The 18,249-nt window shown below is 47.8% G+C and overlaps 1 protein-coding gene across 1 annotated transcript; it reads left to right on the forward strand.

Moving 5' to 3' along the window:
- The first annotated feature begins 13,614 nt into the window (after window positions 1-13,614).
- RBM15 (RNA binding motif protein 15) lies at window positions 13,615-17,165 on the forward strand. Its single transcript, XM_056560687.1, has one exon. The coding sequence runs from the start codon at window positions 13,988-13,990 to the stop codon at window positions 16,511-16,513; it is 2,526 nt and encodes an 841-aa protein (XP_056416662.1). The 5' UTR covers window positions 13,615-13,987; the 3' UTR covers window positions 16,514-17,165.
- The last annotated feature ends 1,084 nt before the right edge of the window (window positions 17,166-18,249 follow it).

Raw genomic sequence — 18,249 nt, forward strand, 5'->3', positions numbered from 1 at the left:
TTCCCTTCTGAGCCCTCTACTGCGCCCGCCGTACACTTGACATACACATATGAGGTATTTCCTTACTCGAGAGAAATTGGGCTACACATTTTAGGAAGATTTCTCTCCTTTTACCCCTTGAAAAAATTCAAAAACTGGGTCTACAAGAACATGCCAGTGTAAAAAATGAAGATTTTGAATTTTCTCCTTCAATTTGCTGCTATTCCTGTGAAACACCTAAAGGGTTAACAAACCTTTTGAATGTCATTTTGAATACTTTCGGGGGTGCAGTTTTTATAATGGGGTCATTTTTGGGGTATTTCTAATAAGAAGGCCCTTCAAATCCACTTCAAAACGGAACTGGTCCCTGAAAAATTTTGATTTTGAAAATTTTGTGAAAAATTAGAAAATTGCTGCTGAACTTTGAAGCCCTCTGGTGTCTTCCAAAAGTAAAAACATTTCAACGTTATGATGCAAACATAAAGTAGACATGTTGTATATGTGAATCAATATATAATTTATTTGGAATATTAATTTTCCTTATAAGCAGAGAGCTTCAAAGTTAGAAAAATGCAAAATTTTCAATTTTTTCATCAAATTTTGGACTTTTTCACCAAGAAACGATGCAAGGATAGACAAAATTTTACCACTAACGTAAAGTAGAATATGTCACGAAAAAACTATCTCGGAATCAGAATGAAAGGTAAAAGCATCCCAGAGTTATTAATGCTTAAAGTGACAGTGGTCAGATGTGCAAAAAATGGCCGGGTCCTACAGTGAAAATTGGCTGGGTCCTTAAAGGGTTAAGCCTGCTGTCCCAGTTTTGTTTGGGGTAATCCCCTCTGCCAAATTCGATGCCGAGGACTTTTGCAGATTCCTGGGGCTCTGGAAGGGTGTTCGGGAGATGAAAACCAGGATCTCCCCCTCCCAGCCAGAGACTCTCGCACTTATCCTGGTTGATCTTGGACCCGGATGCCGCAGAGTAGCAGTCCCCCTCTGACATCACCCATCAGCCCTCCTCTTGTGAAGAGACAAACACGGTGATATCATCAGCATACGCTACTGCCCTCAGAGCCGAATCCGGCACCACCAGGTCCATTCTCACCCCTGCCAATGGTCCACAATCAATCCTCATAAGGAAAGGATCAATTGCAAACACGTACAGCAAAGGGCTGAAAGGACAACCCTGACGGACGCCAGACTCAACCTCCCCTGCATACAAGGTCTTAAGCCAATCAACAACACCCCCCCCCCCCCCCCCCCCCGCGGCAGGCCATATCTCAGAAGAACAGACCAGAGGTACTCATGGTTAACCCGATTAAACGCTTTTGCCTGATCCAAGGACAGCAAGTACTCCTTCCAGTGGTCAGCCCTACCCTGTTCCACAGCCTCCCGGACACCGAGCACAGCACTAAATGTACTGCGGCTTGGAACAGAGCAATGCTGAGCCTTAAAAGGTGCAAACTCCACCAGCCGGTTAAACAGCACTTTTGCCAGAATCTTTCTGTCCGCATTGAGAAGCGCTATGGGACGCCAATTCTCAATGTGGGACATGTCTTTACCTTTTGACAGGATGATCAGTGCTGACCTCCTCATTGACTTCGGCAGAGTGCCCGAGGTTAGACACTCATTAAATACCTCGGTCAACAGGGGAACCAAAGTGTCCTTAAAGGTCTTATAGAACTCAGATGTTAAGCCATCTGGACTAGGTGACTTCTTGAGGGCAAGCCCATCAATAGCCATCCTGACTTCCTCTTCTTATAGAACTCAGATGTTAAGCCAGCTGGACTAGGTGACTTCTTGAGGGCAAGACCATCAATAGCCATCCTGACTTCCTCTTCTTATAGAACTCAGATGTTAAGCCATCTGGACTAGGTGACTTCTTGAGGGCAAGCCCATCAATAGCCATCCTGACTTCCTCTTCTTGGATCATCTCTGTCAAAACGTCAAGAATGGGGTCTACTACTGGTTCAGGGACTGTTTTAGCCAAGAAAGCTGATACGTTATCTCGATCTAGATCCTTCCTTCCCAAGAGGTGCGAGTAAAAGGATCTGACGACCCCCAGGATCCCTGATCAGGACCTTTTCAGGGATCCCATACTATCAATCAGTCCTGAGACTTCTTTACTATTCACTGATATCTTGCAGTTTCTGTAAGGGTCGGCCGAGCGGTACTTCCCGTAATCCCTCTCAAAAACCAAAGATGCGTGTCTGTCATACTGGCCCTTCATAAACAAGGACTTCACTCTGGAGATATCATCACGACTACCTCCAGTCGAGACAAGGTGCTCAAGTTTCTTCCTCAGGCCCTGGTACAAGCGTTACCTGTTTAGGCTTCTGAGGCCCGAGAGCTGGCGGAAGAATCCTGCAACCCTTTTTTTGAACATCTTCCACCACTCTGACTTACTGCTACAAAGGCCCAGCAATGGTACCTGGCTCCGAAGAAAATCCTCAAAGGGCTGTCCTATCTCCGCTTCTTCCAAGAGAGACGGATTGAGCTTCCAATAGCATCTGCCCATCCAGGAGGGGGGGGGTTGTAACATTCAGAGAAATAAAAATTAAACAGTGGTCAGAGAACTCCACTTCAACAACAGACACTGGTGAAGAGACTGCTTCCTCCTTTAAATAAAACCTGTCTATTCAGGACCTACAACTACCCCTATGTTATGATAGGTAAATCCCACGTGGTCTGGGGTGTGCCGGATGTGGACATCCACCAGGCGAGCCTCACTCGCTATGCTGTTAAGGGCAGCGCTATCATAAGTCAGCTTGTCTCTGGAACCACCCCTGTCTTGGGGCATTGTGACAACATTAAAGTCCCCTCCAAAGACCACCTGCCAACCTGTAAAAAGATAGGGCTTGATCCTCGTAAAGAGACACTTCTGGTCCACTTAGACTGTTGGCCATAGATGTTAATAAGGTGCAGTTCCTGTCCCTTCATGATAATGTCTAAAATCAGGCACCTCCCCATTTCTAACTCCATAACCTGTTGGCATTCTACCGCTGCAGTAAAAAGGACCACCACTCTGCTATCCTCTGCCGCAAGAGACCAGTAGGAGGGCCCATGCCTCCACTCCCTTCTGGCTTTAAACAATGATGACACATCTGTTAACCTGGTCTCCTGCAAAAATAAAATGTTGGCTTTCATATGGATGAAAAAATCCATAAAAGGCTGCAAATTGAGCCATATCTGACTTAATGCTGGCAACATTAATGGACCCAGCTTCAACTGAGAGGGTGCCGCCATCGAGGGTGATTGAGTTAGATAGCTTTCTTTTTCCCACTCCTCTTATCACCATCCACATCAGAAGAATCCTTTACCCTCTATAGAGATACTGAAGTATCCATCTCACCAAACATAGTTTTACTTTCTTTGTCTCCGGACTCTAGGCCAGTCCCTTCGCCCAAGGACAAAACCTCCTCAAGAGAAATGGACACGATACCCCCTGGAAGCTCATTCTCTTCTGAGCATTTCAGTTCGCCCACACATGGGGTATTTCCATACTCAGAAGAGATGGGGTTACAAATTTTGGGGGGCATTTTCTCCCATTACCCTTTGTAAAAAAGGAGATTTTTGTTTACTTAGCGTAAAATCTCTTTCTCGGAGGGTCCATTGGGGGACACAGACCGTGGGTGTATGCTGCTGTCTCTAGGAGGTGTGACACTATGGTAATAAAAAAAAAGTCGGCTCTTCCCGGAAGGATATATCCGCCTTCATGCTCTGAGCTAATCAGTTTAAGTTCCAGAGCAATAGGAGGAGACCAACAGGTCAAAGAAAAACCCAAAACTGTCCGAGAATCAGAAGAAAAAACATAACTGAACACACCCTCGGACAGAGAACCAAAGGAAATCCCAAAAAGGGCGGGAGCTGTGTCCCCCAATGGATCCTCCGAGAAAGAGATTTTACGGTAAGTAAATAAAAATCTCCTTTTCTCTATCGGCTCCATTGGGGTCACAGACCGTTGGACGTACCAAAGCCGTCCCTTGGGTGGGCAGAAAAGCAGTCAGGCAGACGGCCGATCCACTGCCGCCTGCAACACTTTACGACGCAGACTAGCATCAGCCGATGTGAAAGCATGAACTCGGTAAAACCTTGAGAAGGTGTGCAAAGACGACCAGGTAGCCGCCTTGCAAATCTGCGAGGCCGAGGCTCTATTCCGGATAGCCCAGGATGCCCCAACAGAACGGGTAGAATGAGCCACAACCCTGAAAGGAAGAATCTTCCCCTTACAGCGGTAGGCTTCCGAAATGGCGGACCGAATGCACCGAGAAATGGTGGCCTTGGAAAAAGGAATCACACTGACGAAACGAAGAAGTGATGGAGAGATAAGACCGAACAGCCCGAACTACATCCAGCTTGTGTAGTAAGCGCTCCTTAGGATGAGAAGGAGCAGGACAAAAGGACGGGAGGACAATGTCCTCATTGAGATGGAAGGCCGAGACCACCTTAGGCAAAAAGGAAGGATCTGGCCGGAAAACAACCTTGTCCTGGTGGATCACCAGAAACGGAGGGCGGCAGGAAAGAGCTGCCAATTCAGACACCCTCCTGTTGGAGGTGATAGCAACAAGAAACGCCACTTTCCAAGAAAGGAGGCGGAGAGACACCTCTCTAAGGGGCTCAAAGGGTGCACCCTGGAGGGCACTTAGAACAAAATTCAAGTCCCAAGGGGGAGAGGGTGACCGATATGGAGGAACAGCATGCGCCACTCCTTGAAGGAAGGTCCGGACATGAGAATTAGAAGCCAGGGGCCGCTAGAAAAGAACAGCAAGGGCCGAAACCTGACCTTTAAGTGAACTGGAAGACAACCCCAGTTCCAACCCCGACTGTAAAAAGGAGAGAAGACGGGGAACTGAGAAGGTTACCGGGGAGAAGTCCTGAGCTTCACACCAACGAAAATAAGACCGACAAGTACGGTGGTAAATACGGAGGAGGGCTTACGAGCCCTGAGCAGGGTGTGAATGACTTGGGAAGAGAACCCGCGGGCCCTCAAAACCGCTGTCTCAACTGCCACGCCGTCAAATGCAGCGACTGTAAATTGGGGTGGCAAAGAGGACCCTGAGAGAGCAGGTCCGGACGGAGTGGAAGGCGTAGAGAAGCGTCGTCCAGGAGCCTGACTACGTCGGCGTACCACGACCTTCAGGGCCTATCTGGAGCTACCAGAATGGCGGGGACGTCCTCTGCTTTGAGCTTCCTCAGCACCCTGGGATGGAGCGGAAGGGGAGGGAACAGATAGAGTAGGGCAAACCCCGCCCAAGGAATCACTAGGGCGTCCACGGCGCCCCACTAGGGCGTCCAAGGCGTCAACTTGGACACAAAAGGAAGGATTTTCCGATTGTGCCGGGACGCGAAGAGGTCCACGTCCGGGATGCCCCAGAGTTGGCAGAGCTGCGCGAAGACCTCTGGATGTAGAGACCACTCGCCGGGGTCAGGTGAGGACCGACTGAGGAAGTCCGCTTCCCAGTTGAGCACTCCCGGAATGTGAATCGCCGAAATGGCCGGAACCTTGCTTTCCGCCCAGGTGAGAATCTTGGTTACCTCGGCCATGGCTGCCGAGCTGCAAGTGCCACCCTGTCGATTTATGTACGCCACGGCTGTGGCGTTGTCCGACTGAACGCGGACAGGACAGGACTCCCAATGAAGAAGACAAAGAAGAATCGCCCATAATTCCAATATGTTTATCGGAAGAAGGGTCTCCCGGGGAGACCAGCGTCCCTGAACCGTCCAATCCCTGAACACGCCGCCCCAGCCCGACAGGCTGGCATCCGTTGTAACAACCTGCCAGTGAAGGGGTAGAAATGACCGCCCTTGGAAAAGAAGGGGGGAGCGGAGCCAACAGAGCAGAGACTGACGGACCCTGCGAGGGAGAACAATCAGACGATCGAGGGACAGAGGAGACCTGTTCCATCGAGAGAGAATCGCCAGTTGAAGGGGGCGGTAATGAAACTGGGCAAAGGGTATGGCCTCCATAGTTGCCACCACCCGACCCAGGACTTCCATACAAGTGCGGATGGGGACTGAGACCTGGGTCCGAAGGGAGCGGACCCCGGACCGAAGCGCCAGAAGTTTGTCCGGCAGGAGACAAATTCGGGCAGAGGCCGTGTCAAATCGAAGTCCCAGGAAGGTTAGAGACTGGGTCGGACGGAGGACTGACTTGTCCCGGTTGACCATCCACCCGAAGCGATCCAGAGTGTGGAGAGTGACATCCAGATACTCCAGAGCCTTGATGAGAAGGTTGTCCAGATAGGGTATCACCGAGATTCCCTTCGACCGTAACAGGCCCATCATTGGTGCAAGGATCTTTGTAAAGACCCGAGGAGCCGTGGCTAGACCAAAGGGGAGGGCTACGAATTGAAAGTGCTCCCCCGGAACCGCAAAGCGGAGGTATCGATGATGGCCTGAGAGATTCCATTCGGAAGTGGCGCATAAGAAGGTGACGGTTGAGACGCTTGAGGTCTAGGATTGGTCGCACAGAACCGTCCTTCTTGGGGACCACAAAAAGATTTGAATAGAAACCCTGAAACCGTTCCCCTTGAGGAACGGGAACGATAACCCCCTGGAGAAGCAGAGACTGGAGAGCCGCTCGAAATTGCTTCGCCAGAGGAGGAGACCGGGGGGCCCGGGATCGAAAAAAGCGATCCCTCGGCAGGGAGGCTAATTCGATTCGGTAACCGTTGGACACAACGTCCCTGACCTTAGAGTACTGAATGTGTGAGTTCCATATGTTTCGAAAAAGTAAGAGATGACCTCCCACCCGAGAAGAAACCATGGGTGGGGGCCTCACTTCATGCAGAAGTGAGTTTGCGGTTGCCTGACTTGGGCGCAAAACGGCCGGACCGGTTGGAGTCCGACTTCCAAGACGGGCGAGCCCGGAACGAGGGAGCCTTCTTGTCCCGCGAGGGCGCCTGCCCGGACCCTTTGCTGGCGCCAGAGGTCCGAAAGGACTGAAAGGAAAAGGACTTCCTTTGGGAAGTAGGGCGAGCCTTATTTTGAGGTAACAAGGAACTCTTACCTCCTGTTGCTTCAGAGATAATCTCATCAAGGCGTTTGCCAAAAAGACGGCCACCCGTAAAAGGAAGCTCAGTGAGAGAGCTTTTGGAAGTGGCATCGGCATTCCAAGCTTTAAGCCACATAGAGCGGCGGAGAGCCGCTAGGTGACCCACAGCAAAGGCAGAACATTGGGCTGACTGCATGGAAGCTGCGCACAGGAAGTCCCCAGCTTTAGAGCATTGGAGAGCCAGAGCAGACAGATCCTCTGGGGGGGATCCCGCTTAGATACCCTGATGGAGCTTTTGGCACCACCACTCCGACAGGGCCTTGGACACCCATGTCGAGGCGAAGATGGGATGAAGGGAAGAGCCAGCTGTTTCAGAGGCAAACTTCGCTAAGGATTCTACCTTCTGGTCCGTGGAATCCTTGAAGGCAGCGGCATCTGCCAGTGGCAGTGTAGTCGCCTTAGAGATCAGGGAGATTGGAGGGAGGGGAAACCATCTTAGTGACAAAGTCCTTGTCAAATGGATACCGTTGTTGAATCGTCTTGATTCCGGGAAACCTCTTGTCTGGATGTTTACATGCAGATTCCAGAATGTCGTCAAAGTCAGCGTGAGAGCTGAACCTTTGAGGTGCTGGCTTAGCACGATGAAAGGATACTCCTGGAGTGACATCCGAAGATCCTGGGTCCTCTAAGTGAAAGGTGTCTCTTATGGCTATCACCAATGAGTTCACCGTTTCAACTGAATCCGAGCGATCCTCTGAGTCTGATGCTGGCTCGGAGGCCTCATCCGCCAGTTCACCAGGAGAATGTGAACGAGTAGAGGCAGTCCTGGAGGGGGGCGACCCTGACCGGGTATGCGGCTCTGGAGTGGCAGAGCGGCGACTCCGAGAACGTCCTCCGGAGGAGCGACGTTTGTGTCCAGATGACAGGGGGCGGGACCCACGGGGGGAACGCCCACGTCTATCTGAAGACTCAATGGAAGAGTCAGACGAGGCACCCCTAGTACGCTTGTGAGAGTGTGAAGTATGTGGAGACGAGGAGTGGGTCCTCTCAGAGGCCCTGTGCAAGGAAGACCCCTTCAAGGTGGACACCACTTCCCTGGAGGCCTCAGCCACCGAACGGGAGATTTGGGTCAAGTCTGCTTTATACTGGGTCAGGGAAGAAACCCAGGCTGGTGGAGCGGCTGAATCCACCAGAACCGAAAGGGCATCCGGGGGTACCAGGGGGTCTGGGGGAGCAGTGGAGCAGGCAGTGCAAGAGGGCTCAGCAGAGCCAGACATCTTGGTATTACAGTGCTTACAGACAAAATAAGTCACTGAAGTTCCAGGTTTCTGTTTAGAGGGAGGAACAGCTCTGGGTACTGACATAATGAGAAAATAGACAGGAACTTTCTCACCCAGTCTGTGTCCCCTGGCAGCTGCAGTGAGGAGAACTCGGCTCCGTGCAGCAAGAGTGAAGGGAACAGGCCGGCCAATAGGAAGAGAGGGGCGTGCCTGAAGCAAGGCACTAACTAATTGGCCCCTTCTTATTGAAAATCGCGCCCACGACGCTGATTGGAGTCTGCTTTGCGCCTCTGAAGAGCTCCCAACCCTGTGGGCGGAGCATTAGACTGCCAAAAAGAAGCTGTAATGGCACCTGCTCCTTGTCCCGAGCGCACATGTCAGCCGCATATGCGCTCAGGGGAATAGAGCGGGCGGCCTAAACGCCGGCAGAGACTGCCGGAGAAAGTGAAAGTAAGCCGGCGCTGAAAGCGCCCGGCCCGAACCAGCGTCATGGCTGTCGGCCGCATATAAGGGGCTGCTGGCGAAGTGAAAGCAAGCCGGTGCTGAGAGCGCCCGGCCCGTACCAGCGCCGCGGCTGACAGCCGCATATAAGGCACTGCGGACATGGTTGCACGAAAACACACACACATACAGTGAAGTGCCCAATGTAAGACATATATTACATGCCCCCTCAGATGCCACTGCTCCCCCAGAATAAAAGTTCAGCCCCTGTAAAGCCAGCCCCATAACCTGAAAGGTGGGCTAAAAACAGGGGGTCTCCAGAGGTTGCAAGTCCGTACCTATGGAGAAAAAGGGAGGAAGTACTTACCTCAGTCAGAAGAACTTACCTAATGGAGTCTTCAGTGAAGTCTTCAGTCAGCTTTAGTTACCTGCATCACACCTGGCTGCTATGCGCGAGCGAGGCGAGCAGGGAAATAGGGGGACCCGGACCCATGAGGTACCAACCCAGGCGCTGACCGTTGGCAAGGAGGGGTTAACAGCGCATATACACAATGTCTGTGCCCCCTTACTCGTAATGGGGAAACAGGGAATCGGAGTCCCTGAGTCCCCACCTGAAAAGAAAAGGGAATAAAAAACTAACATGTCCCTATCCTAGGAAAACAAAAAATCAGAAGACCTGGTCTGGAGAATTCCAGACCATGTCCACCTCCTTCAGACACTAAGCTTAAACTGATTAGCTCAGAGACTGAAGGCGGGTATATCCTGCTGGGAGGAGCCGACTTTTTTTTTATTACCATAGTGTCACACCTCCTAGAGACAGCAGCATACACCCACGGTCTGTGTCCCCCAATGGAGCCGATAGAGAAATTGTAAATTTGGGGAAAAAAACTGCACTTTAGTGAAAACATTTTTTTTTTCCATTTACACATCCGAAAAGTCATCAAACACCTGTGGGGTGTTAAGGCTCACTGGACCCCTTGTTACGTGCCTTGAGGGGAGTAGTTTCCAAAATGGTATGCCATGTGTGTGTGTGTGGGGGGGGGGGGTTCTGCTGTTCTGGCACCATAAGAGCTTCCTAAATGTGACATGCCCCCCAAAAACCATTTCAGAAAAACTCACTCTCCAATAATCCCATTGTCGCTCCTTCCCTTCTGAGCCCTCTACTGCTCCCGCCGAACACATGACATAAACATATGAGGTATTTCGTTATTCGAGAGAAATTGGCTACAAAATTTGAGAGGATTTTTCTCCTTTTACCCCTTGTAAAAATTCAAAAACTGGGTCTACAAGAGCATGCGAGTTTAAAAAATTAAGATTTTGAATTTTCCCCTTCACTTTGCTGCTATTCCTGTGAAACACCTAAAGGGTTAACACACTTATTGAATGTCATTTTGAATACTTTGAGGGGTGCAGTTTTTATAATGGGGTCATTTGTGGGATATTTCTAATAAGAAGGCCCTTCAAATCCACTTCAAATTTGTGAAAAATTGGAAAATTGTGGCTGAACTTTGAAGCCCTCTGATGTCTTCCAAAAGTAAAAACATGTCAACTTTATGATGCAAACATAAAGTAGACATATTGTATCTGTGAATCAATATATAATTTATTTGGAATGTCTATTTTCCTTACAAGCAGAGAGCTTCAAAGTTAGAAAAATGCGAAATTTTTAATTTTTTCATCAAATTTTGGAATATTTCACCAAGAAATGATGCAAGTATTGACAAATATTTACCACTAACATAAAGTAGAATATGTCACGAAAAAACAATCTCGGAATCAGAATGAAAAGTAAAAGCATCACAGAGTTATCAATGCTTAAAGCGACAGTGGTCAGATGTGCAAAAAAACGCTCTGGTCCTTAAGGTGAAAATGGGCTGGGTGCTTAAGGAGTTAAAATATATATATTTAGCAAAATGAAAAATTATTTTTAAAAAATTTAAAAAATCACCAAAGATTCTTTAAAAATATCTTGGTCAGCATTTTGGACTGCATTTCTTAGGAAAACGTACACATCTTTCTATAAAGGTGCATTTATATCACAATTTGTGCCTCCATGGCATAGATACTATTTTCTAGAGCTCAAATCGGCTGACGCTGTTTCCATGGACGGATCGGAACGGATGCCGTTCAATCCAATTATTCTAGCATAGTTAGCTAGTGACTACATTCGGGTCATTTTACTAGCGTTTCCAACTTTTGGATCGGACTGAAAATAATGGGGGTATTCCGGCACTAAGACATCTTATCCCCTATCCAAAGGATAGGGGATAAGATGCCTGATCATGGGGGTCCCGCCGCTGGGGACCCCTGTGATCTTCCATGCCGCACCCCGTTAGAACCAGCCCCCGGAGCATGCTCGCTCCGGGTCTGATTACTGGCGATCACGGGGACAGAGCATAGTGACGTCACGGCTCCGCCCCCATGTGACGTCACGCTCCGCCCCTTTTAATTTTTTCATTAGGTTTCATTTTGTCGTACTTCTGGAAAAAAAATCATAACTACATGCAGGAAAATGTATACGTTTAAAAATGTCCTCTTCTGACCCCTTTAACTTTTTTATTTTTCCACGTACAGGGCGGTATGAGGACTAATTTTTTGCGCTGTGATCTGAAGTTTTTATCGGTACCATTTTTTTTTGATCGAACTTTTTGATTACTTTTTATTAATTTTTTTAATGGTATAAAAAGTGACCAAAAGTACGCTTTTTTGGAGTTTGGATTTTTTTTTACGTGTACGCCATTGACCGTGCGGTTTAATTAACAATATATTTTTATAGTTCGGACATTTACGCATGCGGCGATACCACATATGTTTATTTTTATTTACACTGTTTTATTTTTTTTAACCGTATGGACCTACAGAATAATGATAAGGTGTCATGTTTACCGAAATATGCACTGCGTAGAAACAGAAGCCCCCAAAAGTTACCAAATGGCTTTTTGTCTTCGATTTTGTCGCACAATGATTTTTTTTCCCGTTTTGCCGTGAATTTTGGCGTAAAATGACTAATGTCACTGCAAAGTAGAATTGGTGGTGCAAAAAATAAGCCATAATATGGATTTTTAGGTGGAAAATTGAAAGGGTTATGATTTTTAAAAGGTAAGGAGGAAAAAACGAAAGTGCAAAAACTGAAAAACCCTGCATCCTTAAGGGGTTAAATGCACCCTGATAGGGTTTTTTTTTCTCTGTGTCTGCTTCGTTCCTGGTTCCAACTAATAAAATATTGACCAAAATACTATGGGTTAGATTTATTGAAATCTGTCTAGAGGAAAAGTTGATGAGTTGCCCATAGCAACCAATCAGATCGCTTCTTTTGTTTTTTCAGAGGCCTTTTCAAAAATGAAAGAAGTGATCTGATTGGTTGCTATGGGCAACTTTTCCTCTGGGCAGGTTTTGATAAATCTCCCTTTATGGGTGAGCCTAGCCTCTGGATCCACTCGTGACCTTAGTTTAAGGGTGCGTTCCCACAGGGCGTATACGCAGCGTATTTGACGCTGCGCAAAATTTATGGCAGCAGCGGGAAATACGCTGCGTATCCCTTGCTCACTATACACACAGGGCTTTCCGGCGGCAGCCCTATGTGTGTAGTGAGTTTTGGAGGCGGGGCCGCGCGTCACAGTCACGCCGGCACACGGCCCCGCCTCCAAAACTCACTACATACATAGGGCTGCCACCGGAAAGCCCTGTGTGTATAGTGAGCAAGGGATACGCAGCGTATTTCCCGCTGCTGCCATAAATTTTGCGCAGCGTCAAATACGCTGCGTATACGCCCTGTGGGAACGCACCCTTAAAAACTGAACGAAAAACTGAAATAAAAATGTCAGAGAAGGTTTGTGGAAAAGGCCAAAGGACGTGTTTACGAGTCTAATAGCCCCATTTTTTTTTTTACGCAGTCTTTGTGTAGAAAAAAAAAACACGTGGTGTATCCGAAATCCTGCTTCCGTTGATTTCAATGGGAGGTTGAGAACTGTGCAAAAAATTGACATCACTTCTTTTTTGCGCAATTATGCTGTAGCTATCATTGAAGACAATAGGACAATGTTTTCCAACCAGGGTGCCTTCAGCTGTTGCAAAACTACCACTCCCAGCATGCCCGGACAGCCAAAGGCTGTCCGGGCATGCTGGGAGTGGTAGTTTTGCAACAGCTGGAGGCACCCTGGTTGGGAAATACTCCAATAGGTTCAGGGCTTTCCTCCCCGTGGCTCACTATACACAGGATTATGCGCTACTAGATGATGCTGTGGTGATTCCTATGGCAAATTCTGATAATGCAGAATACTGAGGATTCCTGAGGGGAAGTCAGTACAAAGCAGCTAAAAACAGAAATGACTGACAGAAAATGGCCACCCTGAGGATTTGTAATACAGTGTCATTACATATATGGCTTTAGTGTGTGCACTGTTTATTTTGTACAATTCTTTTACTCAACCATCCAGCATATGTATATACATCAGAAGTGGTGTGAACATTGGAATTATGACTTATTTCAGTAAATTCATGTTCATAATTGGTTCCCATTTATAAATGAAGCCCCTAGAAATGAGCGAACTTACAGTAAATTTGATTCGTCACGAACTTCTCGGCTCGGCAGTTGATGACTTTTTCTGCATAAATTAGTTCAGCTTTCAGGTGCTCCGGTGGGCTGGAAAAGGTGGATACAGTCCTAGGAGACTCTTTCCTAGGACTGTATCCACCTTTTCCAGCCCAACGGAGCACCTGAAGGCTGAACTAATTTACGCAGGATAAGTCATCAACTTCCGAGCCGAGAAGTTCGTGACGAATCGAATTTACTGTAAGTTCGCTCATCTCTAGAAGCCCCAACACCTCATTGGATCCATCACAGAGTAGATACCTCCAGCCTGGTGACCACCATACGCTGGGAAGGAGAGCCCTGCATTTACTATTATTCTACCAAACCTATCTGGTATAACGTGCTATGTCAATAGAGCCCAATGCATTTTGACGTGAACTTTAAATACGCATATATTTAATGTTCATAATGAAGACCAAATCCGTTCACGGATGTGAGGCCTGGTGTCTCAGTGAAGAAACACCGGAGCCGCAGCCATTATCCTCCTCCTCCCTGCACAAAACGGACGTGACGTTTCAGGACGTGAACGTGAGGCACATCCCGCCCGCCCCGTGCGCTGTGACTGACAGCAAAATCGTCCAATAGGAACTGTAGGTTGAGCTGTCTTGTCCAATCAGTGCACAGGGTGGATCCTATTGAGCAAAAATTGCAAGATGGCGCTGAGAAGCCGTGTATGAGGGTGCGTTCTTTCCTCAAGTCGCCATGAAAGGTAAAGAGCGCTCCCCGGCTAAAGCCAAGCGGTCCCGGGGGGCGGACGAGTCCTCTCGGGAGCGATGCGGAAAGAAGCTGAGCTCGGCCAGCGGCAGTAACGGCAGCGGAACCGCCGGCAAATCCGAGAGCGGTTCGGGCCGCCGCGGCCTGCACCTGGACAAAAGCCTCTCCAGCAGCCGCGAGTACGAGGCGTCAGGCAGAGCCCCCGGCCTGCACAGCTATGGCTCCCCGGGAGCAAGTAGTGGCAGCGGCAGCAGCAAAGGCGCCGAGGGCCGAGGAGGAGCGGCCGGGCGGGTAACGGAAGGCCGCGGGGAGTCGGAGTACAAGTCTCTGCGGATCAGCGAGCTGGGCTCGTCCCTCAGCGATGAGGCCATAGAGGACGGCCTCTTCCACGAATTCAAGAAGTTCGGGGATGTCAGTGTGAAGATCTCCCGTAATGGGGACGAGCGGGTGGCCCTAGTCAACTTCAGACGCCCAGAGGATGCCAGAGCCGCCAAGCATGCCCGGGGCAGACTGGTGCTGTATGATCGACCACTCAAGATTGAGGCAGTCTACATGACTGTAAGCAGCCGGCGCAGGAGCCGATCCCCTGCGGACAAGGAGTCCTACACTAGTCTGTCCACCGCAGTGTCCTTGCCAGCCCACCGCCACCCACTAAGCCAACGGGGACTGTCCCCAGGCGGCCTTGGCTACAGGGACTACCGTCTTCAGCAGCTTGCCCTAGGACGCCTACCGCCACCTCCTCCTCCACCTCTGCCCAGGGACTTGGAGAGGGATCGGGACTACAACTTCTATGAGGGGCGGGTGAGGCCCACTTACCCCTTAGACCAACGTCTGAGCATCCGTGAGGACGACAGCTCGCCCGAGAATGACATGCGGGCCAACAGGACCTTGTTCCTTGGTAATCTGGACATCAATGTGACAGAAAGCGAGCTACGCCGGGCATTTGAGCGCTTTGGGACCATCACTGAAGTTGACATTAAGAGGGCGGCTCGGGGGCAGACTTCTACCTATGGATTTCTCAAGTTTGAGAACCTCGACATGGCACACAGGGCTAAGATGGCCATGTCTGGCAAGTGTATTCTAGGGAACTGTATTAAGATTGGCTATGGCAAAGCCACTCCAACCAACCGCTTATGGGTAGGAGGCCTTGGACCCTGGGTGCCAATGGCATCGCTGGCCCGTGAATTTGACAGATTTGGTACTATCAGATCTATTGACTACAGGAAGGGGGACAGCTGGGCCTATATACAATACGAGAGCTTAGATGCCGCTCAAGCTGCCTGTACTCAGATGAGAGGGGTTCCATTGGGTGGTGAACACAGAAAGCTGCGAGTGGACTTTGCAGATACAGATCACATCTACCAGCCCCCTTACCTTCAAACATTACCTGTGCCCCATTATGACTTAGTGGGAGATAGCTTTGGCCATAGGGCACCTGATCCTCTACGAGCCAGAGACCGCACGCCACCTCTGTTGTACAGAAACAGAGAAAGAGACTTGTATTCAGACACTGAATGGCTGCCCCTTCCTGTTAGAGACAGAAACAGAGTTGCTTATGATTCAATAGAGACATTAGATCGACGAGCTGATGGCTGGTCTTTAGACAGAGACCGTGAGAGAGATGGAATGAGCAAAGATCAGCCTAGAAAAAGGAGGCTTATGGACGATAGCCGTCATATTGACCGATCTCCAGAAAGTGATCGCTCCAGAAAGAGACATTGTAATAGTCCTGACAGAAGTCGTGATGGCAGCGCTGGGCGGGACAGCCGTTACAGTGATACAGACCGCACAGCCGGGCGCACTGAAAAGACATCACCTGCCAGAGACTGGCGCAACAGCCTAGAGCGTGGTGTTGGAGAAAAGCGTGATCGAAAGAATTCAAACTCAGTTGAAAGAGAGAGAAAGCATCGTATTGTGGAGAATAAGAGCCCTGTAAGAAAAGATGAGCGCCCCGAGCCCAGCAGTAAAGTCAAGTCGCCCCAGAAACAGGATGCATCACAAAAGCTTAGTCTGGCTTGGCAAGGTATGCTGCTCCTCAAGAACAGTAACTTTCCGTCCAACATGCATTTGTTACAAGGGGATCTTGCTGTAGCAACTGGCCTGCTCATTGAAGGTTCCACAGGAGGAAAAGTTGCCCAGTTAAAAATTACACAGCGTTTACGCCTGGATCAACCCAAGCTGGATGAAGTGACGCGTCGCATTAAAGTGGCTGGTCCTAATGGTTATGCCATCCTGCTTGCAGTACCTGGTACATCTGATGGTAATTTCAGTGGAGATCAAGCAAGCTCAACCCAACGTCCTCTGAGAAACCTTGTCTCCTACCTAAAGCAAAAACAGGCAGCAGGTGTCATTAGTCTGCCAGTGGGGGGCAGTAAAGATAAGGAGAACACTGGAGTTCTTCATGCTTTTCCACCATGTGAATTTTCCCAGCAGTTCCTGGATTCTACAGCTAAAGCCCTTGCCAAATCTGAAGATGACTATCTTGTAATGATAATAGTGCGGGGGGCCTCCTAATGCAGTGTCTATATTCTCATGCACTGTCCATGTGGTATTATGGGATACAGTACAAACGGTTCCTTTTGGTTTTGCTAATTCATTCTTTGTGCAGTGATCTCATGCCACACATAGCAAGGTATACGCAAGTACACTATCCCATATTGTAGAACAGTGTTGATGTGCTTTTTTTTATTTTATTTTTTTTTATTAGCAAAGCTTAGCCCCCCCCCCTCTCCTTTTTTTTCTATTCACCTGTATATCATTTTCTTAACTCCTGAAATGAATGCTTGTTCGTAGATCTTTACAAGCAGAGCCTTTCATAGAGATTTGAGTTTGTACACTATTTTGACACAATTTTCTGAAATCTACTAACTGCTTAGGTTTACCTATGAGACACCATGGATAGTAGATGTTCTACAAATAGTAACAGTTTACTGGAAAATTGGAGCTATAATCCCAGTTTATATAGTGCATTAGGTTATAGCAGGCTATACACATTAGCTGGCAGTCCCCTTTTTAACATGCAATATTTATTCCAAAAGCCACTGTCGGACACCATTGAGGATGGGGATGATGAATTCAGTTATGTTATCCTCTGTTGGTAGGCTAGATGTTAATCTAATGTTTATGGCACTTTATTCTAAATTGTTTCCTGCAGTTAAAGGGGTATTCCAGGCAAAAACTTTTTTATATATATATATATATATATATATATATATATATATATATATATATATATAAAAAATATAGAGAGAGATAGATAGATAGAGATATATATATATATATATATATATATATATATATATATATATATATAATCAACTGGCTCCGGAAAGTTAAACAGATTTGTAAATTACTTCGATTAAAAAATCTTAATCCTTCCAATAGTTATTAGCTTCTGAAGTTTTCTGTCTAACTGCTCAATGATGATGTCACGTCCCGGGAGCTGTGCATGATGGGGAAAATGTCCCCATAGGAACTGCACAGCTCCCGGGACGTGAGTCATCAGAGAGCAGTTAGACAGAAAACAACAACTCAACTTCAGATGCTAATAACTATTGGAAGGATTAAGATTTTTTTAATCAAAGTAATTTACAAATCTGTTTAACTTTTCGGAGCCAGTTGATATATAAAAAAAAAAAGTTTTGGCCTGGAATACCCCTTTAAGTGTAATCTATTGCTTTCTGGTATCAATCATTCAGGGTGTAGAAAAGCATCCCTGCTTTATCTGTCGCATCTCCAGCTCAGCCTCCAGAAACCTTTTCTGTGTGACTGTTTGCAGCTCTGTCATATATAGTTTACCTTTTTATAAGATTATTATTTTTAGATTAGATTGCTTTGGTGCTGGCGCATGATCTATATTATAGCTTGGAGAAATCTAGTTCTGCCTCTCTATAGTTAATTGTTAGCAATTTTTTTTTCCTTTCCAAAACTGCACCACCCTTGTCCTCAAGCTGTTTACTATTAAATGGAATTGTGCTGCATTACCACACGCAACCTGAGGACAGGGGTGGTGCTGTGTTTGGAAGATATCAGCTCTGCAGTAAATATCTAAAACAATCCAGAAACAAAATGAACATATTGTGGATTTGCTGAACTGCAGCATGCTCATATTGTCACATGGAAACATGGTGTGCAGTATGTGAATGACTTTTGGGAAATCTCATCTATTTGCCAGGTCTGTTTGCTACTGGAGATGTTATCGGCACAAATCTGTTAGTACAGTCTGCAGCAATTTTGCAATGTTCAAATTG

Source organism: Hyla sarda, chromosome 2, assembly GCF_029499605.1.
Source record: "Hyla sarda isolate aHylSar1 chromosome 2, aHylSar1.hap1, whole genome shotgun sequence".
NCBI lineage: Eukaryota > Metazoa > Chordata > Amphibia > Anura > Hylidae > Hyla > Hyla sarda.

Excerpts from the sequence above, each read along its gene's own strand:
- RBM15 (XM_056560687.1), top strand. The coding sequence starts at position 13,988 with ATGAAAGGTAAAGAGCGCTCCCCGGCTAAAGCCAAGCGGTCCCGGGGG.